At 43.9% G+C, this 14834-nt stretch overlaps 1 protein-coding gene across 10 annotated transcripts; it reads right to left on the minus strand.

The window, feature by feature from the left end:
* Position 1: 1 nt before the first annotated feature.
* Positions 2-11607, minus strand: LOC308109427 (carbohydrate sulfotransferase 12-like). Of its 10 annotated transcripts, none has more exons than XM_080462980.1 (7): positions 11523-11607; positions 8208-8820; positions 7838-7980; positions 5797-5925; positions 5500-5689; positions 926-1617; positions 2-189 (listed from the first exon to the last, which is right to left on the minus strand). In XM_080462980.1, the coding sequence occupies exons 2-6, from the start codon at positions 8724-8726 to the stop codon at positions 1348-1350; spliced, it is 1251 nt and encodes a 416-aa protein (XP_080319106.1). In that variant the 5' UTR covers positions 8727-8820; positions 11523-11607; the 3' UTR covers positions 2-189; positions 926-1347. The 10 variants fall into 10 exon arrangements, with proteins under 10 accessions (XP_080319106.1, XP_080319098.1, XP_080319105.1 ...); XM_080462972.1 differs by having other exon boundaries at positions 2-561; positions 724-1617; XM_080462979.1 differs by having other exon boundaries at positions 2-561; positions 1022-1617; positions 8208-8817; positions 11523-11605.
* Between the last annotated feature and the right edge of the window lie 3227 nt (positions 11608-14834).

Genomic DNA, 14834 nt, shown 5'->3' on the forward strand with positions numbered 1-14834 from the left:
TAGGTAGAGGTGTTTTTCCAACTTTATTGTGATTTTGACAGAAATTGGTGCATTTATGTGTTTGAGTCAGATTTTCTTTATTTCTTCAATTACCTCCTTGAGTTTTTTTGACCTTGTGCCATTTGGGCCACCCAACATAAATAAGTACAATAGTGCTATTATTCCCTGTTTTACTAGCCAACTTAGGCCCTGTTTACACGACAACGTTTCACGTGACAACACCTAATCCGCAAAAAAAAAGTGGGGGCGTTTACGCTGCAGCAGCGGACGCAGAGACAACGATGTAGTTAGTATGCCGGGCCACTGGAGGGCGCTGTTGCTTGATTTTGTAATTTGGACTGATGACGCATCGGATGCTATCAGGGGAGAGTCTCAACTATTAAACTACTGATATGGACGATAAATCTAGAATATAGACCACGAGTCGTACCACTACGCAGCCACCATGTTTGTTTACAAATGGATGAGCAGGAGGGAGGGGGAGAGGTGTGCATGCGCAGTAACAGGCTCTGTAGCCTCTAGGCCACACGTGTCGAACTCCAGGCCTCGAGGGCCGCAGCCCTGCACGTTTTGCATGTCTCCCAGCTTCAACACAGCTGATTGCAATGAGCAGCTCGTTATCTGGCTTTGTGCTGAATGTGGTGATGAACCATCAGGACATTCAGGGGAGGGAGACATTGAAAACGTGCAGGGCTGTGGCCCACGAGGATCTGAGTTTGACACCCCTGCTCTAGGCCGTCTCCACAGGAGGGATTTGCGTGCGCCGTGAAAGAATCTTTCCACTTTGGGAGTCGGATTAACAACTTTGCGGATACAGTGCATCCGCACACGGGTGCCGTGTAAACGGGCCCCCCAAAAAGTGAAGAAAGTTTTGCGAATACACTCTAATTCGTTGTCGCGTAAACGGGGCCTTAGTTATGGAAACCTGATAAATGATGACACATTTCAAACGTAAATTCATCACAGAAAAGAAAGCATACTAATCCAACATGGATGAACTGAAAAATGTAAGACTGCCCGCAGTAGCTCAAAGCAACCCTAGAAAGATAACTACCACCATTTGAAACATCACCAAATAGTATATTAATACTTAATTAATTAATTAATGCTTTTGCAAGAGGAAACAGGCTTAAAACATGTATACCGAGTTTGCTTCATATAAAAAAAAAAAAGATGGCAGAAGAAAATTATAGTTACAGGCACTTCCGTTGTTTGATGTTTACACTAAAGAAAAGATAGAAACTGCAGCATTGGCAGGTCTTGAAGAACGTGTGCTGGCTGTGTGCAGGTTGGCAGGCTCCACACATAGTGCAGTTATCCCAGATACAGTATCCTGCCCGGAGCCGTCTACTCGTCTATGCTGTCAGGTTTGGGGTAGCCAAACAGCTTGAAGTCGGGTTCGTACAGCTTGTACAGTTTCCTCCGCGTCTCCATGGGAATCTGAGCGAACCAGTCGCTCACCCAGCTGACCACAGTGTGGTTTTTGTACACTGAAGGGAAACGCAACAGATTGTCCACTTTCATAAGTCTCAGTAGCTGTTGTGCGTCCGTGTCGAGGGTCTCCAGTCGCCCGATGAAGTCATACTTCACCTGACAAGGATGGCACAGGCGGTAAACCTGAAACACAAAAACAGACAGGGCTACTGTGTTTAAGCTGTATCTTTCATTTCATTTCGAATCGGTCTACAGCGCACACATACAATACATTAACAGACGTGAAACGTCATGTCTACAGTTGTTTATGACCCGCAAATGCTTTTGGCTCCATGTTCCTTCTCAGCAGTACACGGATCAGATGTTCACATATTAAACCAGACGCTCCTGACTTAGTGCTGCACCTCACTGTGTGTGTGTGTGTGTGTGTGTCTGTTTGTTCGCTCTGAATCAACAATACTGTGCATAAAAAGTTTTATGTTACGTGTATTTTACTACACTAGTTTATGGCCTGCTACCACAGTCATTCTGATTATCTAAAATTATAGCCGTCATATAACTGCAATGGAAGAAGAACACAAAAAAGTTAGAAAGAATATAAACAAGAGGAGGAAAAAAAATATAAAATAGCACTAGAGGGTAAAACATTAAAAAAGTAAAATGTAAATAACAGAAGTTAGGACGTGTGACGGGATGTTATTGTGATTGTGAGGAGTTCCACAATGGGGCAGTGATGATGAGTCCAGTTGAATTTGCCATAAAGCAGAAACCAAACCAAAAAATAGAAATATGCTTTAATACATTTTTGGGAATGTAAATTGAATACAGTAAATGGCTCACTCTTTACACCATGAAGGCGACACAATAAGCAAGAAATTTTGGGGCACCAGTGTCAGCAGTTGCTTTTTCCCAGCATTATTTTCTTTCATTTAATTTTTGAGATAAAATAACAATAAAAGAATATAAATGAGGGGGTGTAAGCCTAATAGTTTTTTGGACCCAAACAGCTGTTAACAACAATATCCTATATTGTGGAAGATATTAATACAACGACAAATCGATGTGAGACAAAATACGTGCAGGCTGAGTTGAGGCGGCGCAATTCAGCTCAAGGTTGAGACTGAACAAATAAATTGAACATTTAAACAATAAATAGCTGAACATCTTATTGTGTTTTTGTCCAAATCTGATAAGAAATTTTGTTATGGCAGGAACTTTTGTCTCTTTTGGTGAGTATCCTTGGTCTTACTTGGTCTAAAGGTGTTTTCGTCAAGACTTTAAGGTGTTTTTGAGTTTATTATCCAGCTGCAGTACAACTCAACATCACAAACCAACGTTCGGTGTATTTCTCTGAAGAATGGAGTCTGAATAATGTTCGATTGAGGGTTTGATCGAAAGCCGTATTGGTTCATCTCATCGTCTTCACCTTACGTATGCACATCTTTTGCTGCCTTAAAGGGGACATATCATGCTAAATCCACTTTTTTAGCCCTTAAATGCATGTTGTTGTATATTTAGAGTGTTTAGAAGTACAGAAAAGTTCAAAGTAGTCTCTTCAGGTGCTCCGTTGATATCTTTATATTCTGTTTTGGTCATATTTTGCGATCGGTTTCGATTTTTCTATTCTCTATTACGTTTTTTGAACAATGACGTCACAGTATTCGCAGCGGAACTGCCAAATTAGGACATCGACACTTCGAGCAATCCGCCATTTTTGTTTCTCGCTGCGATTTTGTAGTCCAACCGAAGTTACGAGAGGATAAGTCGAAATGTTCGGTTGTTGGATGTAGTAACCCACAAGCTTCGTTACACCGCCTCCCAGCATCAGAACCTTTTCGAAGTGCCTGGTTGAGTTTTATTTTTCACAGAAATGTACCCACATCTGTGAGTAAGGTCATTTTTGTGTGCGCGAATCACTTTAAGGACGACTGCTTCAGCAACCTCCGCCAGTATAAAGAAGGATTTGCCGAAAGACTTGGTCTGATTGAGCGGTCAGTTCCTTCTATCTATGGAGACGACGAACAGAGCACTTCGGTAAGCTGTATATAACGCTAAAACGTGTGATGATAAGACGTCCCTGTCATTGTTTTGTTAGCATTAGCAGTTGCACCGTCTTCATATGTTAGCGCTGTGTGCTCGTTTTAGATTATAATGTAACTTCTGTGTTAAATAGTCGTTGTAATACAGGCAGTATTGTAGTAGTGGGCATGGATGGAGAAGTTAGTGTAAATATAGTAACACACCATTGCGTTACATCCATATGAAGACATTGTTCTGCAGCTACATCATCGTCATTTTCATCTCGCTCCGCCGGGTCCGACTCTGGCTCCAACATGTATGGCTGGATGGACAAATCTTCCGTTGTTGACATTTTGTAAATAATGTGTGAATATAAAGTTTCTGCGCCGCTAGATAATTGTATCTGTTCTATCAAACTACAAAGATGGCCGAACAGGGTGACGTTGAACCGAGTGTCACCTCTGCAACCTGGAGAGGAGGCGGGGTATGAAGTGTCTCATTTGCATTTGAAGAGACCGCCCCAAAACGAGTTGCTCTCAGAAGCACATCAGAAAAGGGGTAGAAAAGGGGCCTGTGGAGCTCTAATAATGAGGAATTCAGACCCAAGCATTGCAGTTCCGCTTTATATAGACCATAACTGTATGATTTATATGTAAAAAGGAAGGATTTAAAAGCATGATATGTCTCCTTTAAATCAGGAAACAGCCCCCCCCCCCCCCATCACCCACTGTGCAATGCTGCAGTCTTAAGTCTTATCCCACTTCGAGGTCTCGTCCTTGAATCCCCACAAAACCAGCGTTTCAGAGACGCTCCTCATCCTATGAGATCGTTGACACACAGTTTTGTTGGGCTACACTTTTGCCGATTGGGGCCTGGCATCTTCATTTAGCAAAATACGTACTTTTGAGTTCTATTTCTATCTCTCACAGAGCAGAATGTCACGTATTGATCTCGTGGTGGTCTGCTCACTTTTGGTGGCTGACCGTGCCGCAGATGCAACAGATCCAGTTTTGGCAAATTTGTTTTGGAGTGCCCTGTTGTACACCTTCAGGCTGGACATGATTTGATGCAGGAAAAAACAATCGCCTTCTCCTTGACCTGATGCTGTGTTTACCTCAATGAAACTGAGTAATTCTTCAGAAAAAAAGGGCTGAAGGGTGATTTACTGAAATAGGGCTCTGATAAGTGTTAAAAAACAAACTTAAAAGCTTCTTTTAGAAAGTCTCAACTCAAGGATGTGACTTTTTGTAAACAGGGAAACTAGTTTGCATTGATGTGCTTGATGGCTGAGAAAAGGTGGAGTATTACATTTACATATATATATATATATATATATATATAATACTGTTAAATTGTTTTAATTCTCAAACGTTCAATAATTTCCTAAACTCCAGAAATAAATAAGATTATCAGCCTCATGTTTTAAACCCCACAGTACATAGATGATAACAGAAAAATCTGTATTGATCTGTTGCATATTGAATTATTTTTTTCAAGCATGTTAATCAGATGTATGAGGTATGTATGTATGTTGATAAGTGTGTGTGGGTATACTTAAACATAGATTATATATTTTGTATGACTATATTTTCATAATGTAGTTTAATTATTTATTATCATCAAATGGTGTATATATTTTTGTAAATGTGTGGGTGTGTGTGTGTATATAGGGATATTCGCGATGTTGATGATTGAACAAAATGTTTAAAATGTCACATGCCTGTAAAGAATGAATAAAAAATGTTTTTTAAAAGCCAACACAGCGTTGACTGTAGTCCACGCCATGATTCATAAGCCATGTTACATACGCATGGATTGACCAGGGAAAGAACAATTTCATGTCTTTTAATAGGAGGAATGCCGAAAGCAACGAAGAAATGAAAGTCATGAAAATTAAATTACCAATTTTTCAAAACCCAATTTAAAGTGACGTGTATGGCTTCAGTCTGCATTCGCTGACAAGCTGTGTGTGTGTGTGTGCGTGTGCGTGTGCGTGTGCGTGTGCGTGTGCGTGTGCGTGTGCGTGTGCGTGTGTGTGACAAATACCTGCCGCCAGTGTTCATTGAAGATGTCTCTTCTCTCGGTCTGGGGATCCAGCAGGTAGGTGATGAACTGCTGAAACGTGGGTTTGAGCCCTGCAGCAAAAGCCTCCTCGGCTGAGTCTGGCAAACGAGACACATGACCATAACGATGCAGGATCACCGAACCAAACATCTTGTAGAACTTCTGATTGGCCCTGGCAACACAACCACATGACACACACACTTTAATACTGACTGCTGTTTGAGCAAAAGGAGACGCACGTATGTGTGTGTGTGTGTGTGTGCATAGTCAGATATATACCGAGCAAGCTTGTTCCTGAAGGCAGAGATGAGTCTAACAAAAGGGTCTCGCACAAACAGAAACTTGGTGTACGTCTGGAGCTTGACTGCCATCATGTGGTGGGACAGAGAGCCATACATGCGGGGAAACCTGGTGAGGAAGAACAACACATCATCATCATGAACTCTGCCCTGTAGGAGCTGCTGTTCCACTGAAAGCACCGCTGTGGCCGTGGTGCCGTTCCACTGCATTCAATCACAGCAGCACATCCGACGTCAGGAGACAACTTGAAAACTTGTGTCTCGTGTGTCAGTGACACGGACACAAAAAAACAAACAAACATGAGTTCAGCTCTGAGAACGGCCTGTTTGTGCTGCAGCGCCAAGTCCGGTCTGTCGTTTCCACTCTCTCCTCCAAGCGTCAGCTCAGTAAATAACGCCTTCACTCACTGGCTTTTTCAGCGCGGCTCAGTATCTAAATGTTATGGCAGAAACAAAAATGTGTACTGTTCTGAGCTGCGTACACAGGAACATCAAGAGCCAAGTTCTATAAATTTTTAAGCAAAGAGAAGTACTGCAGCGTTTTCACCCGTCTTAAAATGCCACTTCACAATTGTTGGAAAAGCATTTTGCATCAAAGCATGACAAGCACGACAGATGAATAACTCTCTCCTTTCGAATGTGCAAGTTTGTCTTCAGTTTCTGCCAAATGTTCCTCCTGTCTGCTTTTAGAGCCTGAGGTATGTGGGGGTTTTCTTGGGTTATCGGCTCCTCCTGTCTAACAAACAGTTTTAGTTTCTCTATTTTGCTTGCTCCTGTTAGGAAGGGGGAAGTGCTTGTTTGGGGTTTTTTTGCTGGGGAATGTGGGTTGTGTATTTTTGAGTCCGTTGTTTTGGTTCTGCTAACTACTCAACATTTTTTTTCCAATGAAGTGAAGTGATGAATTAAAGGGATAGTTTGATTTTTAACAAAACTCGGCCTGACGCTGACTGTACTATTTGTTCTATTCTAATGTGGTCAGTTTTTATTTGTAAGAAGAATCCTCTGTTGACATTGTATATGGAAGGATGGATGAATTGGATGGATGGATGGATGGATGCAATACCCATCACAACGCACAGAAAACTACATTTCCCCAAAAAAAGGGTCATAGATGCAAATATTTAAATGTTTTACACAAAAAGGGCTGTGTGACAGTGACTGCTGATCTTCTGTCTTTCTGGTTCGTTTACTTGAGGTTTCTGCTTCTTTTTGAACTCCTTTATAATCTTGTTGTTGTTTTTTTTGTTGTTGTTGTTTTAAGTCTTCTGCTGGCCAGAAAGCCTCCACAATAAGTAAACATGTACAGGATTGCATTGTGGTGGAAAATATGTTGTGACATAGAAAATTTGCAAAGCCTACAATTCATTTCCATCTTTTGGTGAAATGTGGAAAATGCCTGAGCAGGCACTAAGTTTTTTCCTTTCTTCATTAAACAAAATCATAAAATTGTATTGCAATATTCATGTTCCTGGTGAGCTGTACCTATCACTAACATTAGGTGAATAGATGTTAGGATATTTATATATTTTCCCTGTTTCATTCATGGACATAAACATGCTTATCTTAATTTAGATTTTTTTTTTTTTAGATTCCATGCTACTGATATCCATCCATCCAACTTCTACACCACGCAGAAAGGCCCCGGTTGGTATTTGAACTCGGACCTTCTCACTGTAAGACAAGAGCGCTAATGACACTGATATCTACCCAATGAAACTAACCTCCAGTTGCCACCATTGTAATGGATATTGATCTTTATTTTTCAGTGCTTAGTATTTTGGTTAAAAGAGTAAATTTCTAGAGTGTACTCATACTTATTTGCACTGAAAGTAAGAACTATTTATTGGCTATTAGGCTTATCTTTATAACGCTCAAGCACGACTGAGACAAAACTGGATGGTATAAAGCTAGACGTAAATTAAGTATATGAAGCATACATTTAAAAACATATATATATATATATATATATATATATATATATATATATTGGCTGTGGGCATAAATGGTATGATGTGTCTTACTTATCAAAACTGAGGTAGTTAGAGACGTTGTGTACGACGTCAGTAGGTATTTCTTTGGGGTCAGTGTAAGGTTTTCCTGAAGAGGGCGAGATCAGAGACTCGCTGAGGATCGTCATCACTTTCTTCCAGTTGCTGCACGCCACCTGAGGTCACAGGACACAGGGAGGCAGAAAACGGCAAAATATTTAGAAAGGCAAGAGAGTGTGTATAAATATCTTGAATGGCCATTAAAGTACGGAAGCTAATAAAGCAATTTGCTTTCAAGCTGTTTCTTATCGCGGAGGTTGTTTTGTTTTCTAAAGCACCTTCACCCACTGCAGCACTCACACAGTCACATACCACCAAACTGAACCGCACAATGTGGCTGTACCTTGGGAACATAGCAGTAGATAATCTGGTGTTTATCGTCGACTATAAAGTGGTCCAGCTCCACACTTGGGATCTGATTAAATCTGCGGTTCATCACGGGAAATTCCTCAGAGTAGCTCATTTCTGAACACACGTCCACGATCCTCTGCTTCCTCGCCTTCTGTTCCATATCCTCAGCAGACACACCGCCGCTCTCTTTCTCCTCTTCCTCCAGTGTTTCTTCCTTCCTCCTCTCCTGTTTTACATCCCGTTCCCCCTCCTCTGTCTGGTTATGTTTCTGAACGGGGATGTGCGTGGCATTAGGTTTGGTGGTGGGGTCAGCGGTCTCCGACCGGCTGCTAACAGGCTGTGAAGGGTCTCTGGCGGTCCTGTTGCTCCAGCCAAAGTAAAGTGATCCATAGAGAACAGACGTCGAACCTCCATCGAACCTGATTAAGTATTCCCAGTACACAATGATGAGCAGGCTGATGAACAAAGACCCCAGTATGAAAGCCACCTGCATACTGGGCCACATTCTCATGGCTGGACTGCATCAAGGTCCGTGATTGGTGAAGAAAAGAGCAAGTGGTTATCTCAGCGTTGTGGTGGCCAACTATTGCAGAAGATCCTCCCTGCTGACAGATGCAACGGAAAGAAACAGGAAATGAAACTAAAACCTTTGTGCACATTTACAGCTTAACAGAACATCTGGCATGGACAAGAATATTTGAAAGAATGGATCAATTGATTATTTTTATCATCTCTATTTACTTAAAGGAGCAATTAGCCTTGAAAATAACCATTGAGTTACACCCTGCAACATACAAGAGACGTTGATATTTTTTTTTTTTGCTTTTTTTTTGCCCTTGTCCTGTTCGGCAGCTTGGGCCAACAATATGATGTGATTGAGAGCCTTCGGAGTCAGAACAGATTTTGGTCTTGCAACAGGGAGAGACCTGGAGTCTCCTCCTGTTGCCTTCTCCGTCAGAAGATGGCATGGCTGCCGTACACGACCGGGGGGGAACGCTCAAAGAGAGAGAGAAGAGAAAAGAGAGAAAAAGGTTGAGGGAGGAGGGAGGAGGGGGGAGGGGGTAGGGGGATAACATACAATATCCTTGTTGTGCTCCATATATTATTTGCAGTTATCACACTGATCCAAATATTTTCCAACTGTTTTTGGATTAAACCAGCCTGAGCTGCTCTATCTAGACAGTAAAATGATTTCTTAGATTAACCAGCCTGAGCAGCTCTATCTAGACAGTAACGTGAAGCAGGAACATGAATTAACAAAGAGGTGACAACAAAAGAGGAACATGATTTTTAAAGTTTGAGCAAATGATGATAGAGAACAAGCAACTTCAGAAGCACCTTTCGTGAGGAGTGGAAGTGTGTGTGTGTGTGTGTGTGTGTGTGTGTGTGGTTTGTCCACTGGGTGGGACCGGAACTGCTGTGGGGGGACCCGTGGCGAGACCCCGGGGTCCGAGGCCATCGGGCCCGGAGAATGCAGAGAGGAATCCCCCCCAGGCAAGAGGGGCCCACAAGAGAAGGATAAAGGGCACAGGGCCCCAGGCCCCGACCCAAGCCGCCAAGCCGAGAAAAGGCCGGAGCAGGGCCCCCGGGCTGAGCGGGTCGAGAGCCCCCCCAACCCCGGCGGCGAGTCCCGCCGCACCCCCGGGCACAGGCCCACCCACCGCCCCCCCCCAACCCGGCAAGGCAGAGACGGCCCCAGCCGCCGCGCCCCGGACCAGCCCCGCCCCCAGACCCAGGAAAGCGAAGGCCAGCGCAGGCCCCGGTCGGAGGACAGTCAACTCTACACCCCCAGGAGCCTCATATCCCACCCGCCCCATGATCCTCCCCCCCGGTTTTAATTGAAATACCCAACCCCTGACCCACCCCCCACAGACGCAGACGCAGACGGGCACACACACACACACACACACACACGGGACGGTGGGGGAGTGATGACTCTCGCCCCCCCAGGCCGCCGGCCGGGCCCCCACCCGGCCACCGCGGTGTCCCAACCTCCACTAATCCAACAGCAAATGGAGAAGGAGCACCGCGCCCCAGCCCCCCCACGAGCGCCATGCCCGAGGGAGCGCGCCCCCCGCATCCCAGCCGCACTCACCCCGGGCCGGGGCGGGACCCCAGCGGGAGGTGCTGGGGGGAGCCACGTCTCCCGCCCTTCCCCTGCCCTATATGTGTGTTGGATGTATGTAAGGGTGTGTCTTTGTGTTTTGAAGAGGTGGATGCAATGTGTGTGTCTATGGTGCGGTTTAAAATTGGGGGGGGTAGCGGGGCCCGGGCGTTCTACCGCTGACAAGCGGCGACGTTAACATTTACATACAATACACATATTTACAAAACTGTTTGAGCTTCACTCAAAAAACTGGAAAATTTACTTGTTCATGGCAAAAGAACAAACAATGGACATGTAAGCTTAAAAAGCTTTGCACAACAAAGTGCTATACAAATAAAAGTGTTATTTCATCATATTTTCCTCAATATGCTGTGGGCCAAGACACAAGCAACAAAACTTAACAGCATAATTTTCACCATGACATAACAGGTCAATTATTGGAGACAATATCTTGCTGTATACCGACCCTCATAGTGAGAGTCTAGGCCTGTTTGTGTGTGGGGTTGCCAGTGGGTCGTGGGAACCACCACCTCCACTCAGGGTGATCAGCTGTCAGGGACATGTGAACAAACCGGCCTGTGGGGGTGGGACACACTTCAGACCCATACAGCCAACTGGAGGGCTTCAATCCCTTCTGGTTTGCCCCATAAACACATCTGGTGAAGGTGAAAAGGATTAAAGTCTAATGGGGGAAAAAATAAACTGCGTGGGAGGACGGCTTTACTTGAAGAGTTTGACAAGAATAAAATCTGTTTCATCTCATTTCTCCTAGAGCTAAAAGACAAATGATAACAGGTGTTATTTTTATTATTGTTATTTAAAAAAAAACAATTAAAAAAAAAAACAATTGTGTGTTCTGAAGCGCGGGAGTTGTAATGTTATTTTACAGTCTTGGAAAAGGGGCGCATCTTCCCCTGCCTGAAAATAAACTGGATTTATCCAGCAGGCAGGTTCACAACGTGTCCTTTCAGCAGACACCCTCCTCGGCCGACACAAAGAGCAGCTTCACGGGACGTTTCCCCTCAGTCTCATCCGCCGCCGCGTCTCCCTCATCGCGGCGCCGCAGCCCGGCTCGTGCCTCTCGCGCCCTTCACACCAGGCGCGTTTCGCGACTCGAGATCTCAGCATCAAAAAGGGGGTCGGGAGAAGCAAAATAAAACCAAAAACGACACCTGGCCTGAATGGAATGTGTTTCCTTACCGTGCAGTGGAACTGAAGTCCCGCTCAGCTGTGTCCCGCTCTGCTTCTGTACGTCCGCCTGTGACCCCCCCACACCTACACCCACACCCACACACCCACACACACACAGACAATACGACGCAAATACCGTGAGATCCTGGCCTGCTCCTCTCCCACGCCCCGAATACACCCTTTTCACACATGCATCCTCCAAATTTAGACTGAAGACAGAAACGCACCCACACGTGGCGCTGATCTCCAAATCAGACCTGCTGCGCCTCCAGAGTGTGAGAGGAGTCTGATCCCAACTTTAAACTTTCCCTTTCAAAACTCTTTATGTGTGTATATTGTTTCATGTATTCTAACTTAAATCTTGAACTGCACCCGCATCCCTCCTTGAGTTTGTTGACGTGTATTCAATAGCCTGTCATAAAAAATAAAAAAAACAAGCAAAGAAATGTTAAAAATGCGTCATAACATATAATTAGTGAAAGAATTCCATTGTGCATTGAAACATCTTCTCGCTGGTACATATGACAATAAACTTGAACTTGAACTGGGTGGAGTTTGTGTGTCTTCCCTGTGTGGGTTAGTTTTAAAGAAACAATAAAACCCGGAAGTCGCAAAAGATCCCATAAAGGGTTGGGGAAAGTCGTGGACATTTGTCATTTTAATCACCTCTGTTACATTTGCAAATTATAGATACCGCGATCATAAAGTGAACTGGTCTGGCTGTTGTTCCAGGAGCACAATACCTCTTCTTTGGGTTGTATAAATGCAGATGTTTTGGAAAAACAGATGAGGATGAAGTAAGGAACAGAAAGGTGAAGGTCTTTGACTGTCTTTGACTTTGTGCCGCCTCTCCTCCATCTCCTTCTTTCAGCCTCCTTCTGAGCGTTTTTCACTTTGGACTTGGAGGTCAGTGCTTTCAGCTGGAGGATCTTGTCCACGAGGACCTTGATGTCCAGTTTGGGTTAGGAATATTTTCTAGTCCAACCTGACAAGACTATAAATGAGATTGTAAGAAAAGATGTCAAAACTACAAAAACAGAACATTTATTTTAATGAGGTGAGTTGATATTTATCTCTGGAGTCACTTCCACCGTCCTCTGAGGATAAGAGGCTTTAGCTAATGGATGGATATTCACTGCGGGGTCACGGCTCTGGATTGCAATACGTGGTACATTTTCTGGACACTGGCGGACGTTTGAATGAAGCCTCAACAGCTTTTATTTACAAAGTGTATGGGCGCAACAGCATGAGTGCTTCAGAGGACCAGATGGGACTGCAGTGTTTGGCAGTATGGTCTGATGATGGTCTACCTGATATAAAGCAAATGAAATATAAATTCTCTGAAGCCACAGTGCAGCCCACTCCTCCTGCCCCCCAGCAACACTAATAAAGCCTGTACAGACGACGGATGGAGAAATGGAAACTGTATAGCGGTTACACTATATAATGAGGAATGCTGAACTAGATTTGTTCCACTTTTGCATCATCGATAAGCATTTCACTTCCTCTCAAAAGTAATTATTCCATTAAAAAAACACCTGTACACATTAAACTAGAAACAGGCAGGTAACATATTCCCTGCACTCCTTAAAAAGACAGATTTTTTATTTGACTTGGAGACTTTAAACTCCACCGGAAACATCTCAATTCTTTTTTTTATTGGTATTTTACATGGTTCACACAATTCTCAACATAACATTTTACCTTTGACATCCATTCATCTGCACATTACAACTGAATCTCCACAATCCAAACCTATAGAAATAGTACAGAGATCAATAATTGGTCCTTCCACGAGAGCCACAGATCCAGACTCTTTCGATAACATTGAAGTTCTCTTATTTGGACCTGGACTCTTGGAAATGCATTTCTTTGTTCAAGTTCAAAGTTCAAAGTTCAAAGTTTTTTATTTGTCAGATGTGCTGCATGTTGCCATGCAGCACAGATGAAATTGCGATCCTCCCATCAGTGCAAACTGCAGTGCAAAAAAAACACACAAGAATAAATGAGTAAAAAAAATAACAATAGGAATAGAAATACTATACAATATATACAACAATCTAAGCAATAGTAAATAATAAAGTTATGAAGGTGAGGTAGTGCGTTGACGTGCGAAGTGACTCAAGTTGGCAGAGGGTTCAAGTGAGTGGAGGTGATTGTGAGTGCGTGAGTTCGGGGGGGCAGATAGTCAGTTGGGGGGGGGGGGGGGGGTCATGTGATGTGAGGGCGGGCTGTGGCAGGAGGCAGAGGGGAGAGGAGGGCAGAGGGGGGGAATGGGGGCAGAGGGGGGGAGGAGGGGAGAGGGGGGAATGGGGGGGAGAGCAGGGAGTGAGTTGAGTCTCCCTCCCTGCTCTCCCCCCCATTACAATTACAATTGAAACTACAATTAGACTCCCAAAAACACACCTGGACTGATTGAAAGAGAATCAAACTCTTAATACAAGACCTGGACTTTTTAAAAACAACATGAACACCAACATTCTTAAAAACGAGAATCAGCTCTTTAATTCATTAGGACTCATTAGTAGAAGTCTTTTCGATATACTCTATCAACTTAACCTGAATTCTTAGAAGCAGACTATTCAAAACAAACCATTTCCTAAGAAAATAGTGTAATCTCATAAAGAGTTAACTGCCCTGAAGGAAGGCATGTTCAAGACTACAGTTCATCAAAAACACTCGTCCAACCTAATATCAATGTTGACAATGGGGAAGAAAAGACAACCTCCTCGCTTGGTAAATAAACCATTGAGAGTTTAATTTCCTGTGCAACACGTCACAGTTGAAACTCTGAGCTGGCGTGTGAATACAGATGAGGTGGACTCGGGTCAGTGACCTAAAAGACCTCTACAGCGCACAGTCGATGCGGTAGATGAACGGTGAACATAACGTGGACTAATGAGCCTTAATAACACAGGAACACAGCGCCGTGGAGCTGGAAACTAAATCCTGAGTCTCTGGTTCCACACGCTCCAGTCAGATCGCCTCTTCATCTGCAGCCGCCGCTAGAGCACGAGCAAAAGCTGAGGCCACATGCGTCCAGCTCACCTTTGCAACACAAGAAGCAGACATTTTGAAGTAAAAAAAAAAAGCTGCACTTGAAGCTGATTTGCATATACTCCAGTCACAATGCCCTGAGGCTCAAGCTTGGGAGGCATCCAAGCTCTAAAATGGAGGCCTACAACAGCCCCAGGTAGATCAAATTCCTCCAATCAATGCAGCACAATGGAAGGAAGGGTGTGTGCAGCAGCATTCAGGACTAAAGGTCAATCTACACTCAACAGCCTGAACTTCCAGTCAGTGCATTCATCTTATGGCTAA

Source organism: Lipophrys pholis (genome assembly GCF_963383615.2).
Source record: "Lipophrys pholis genome assembly, chromosome: 5".
In the NCBI taxonomy this organism is placed as follows: domain Eukaryota; kingdom Metazoa; phylum Chordata; class Actinopteri; order Blenniiformes; family Blenniidae; genus Lipophrys; species Lipophrys pholis.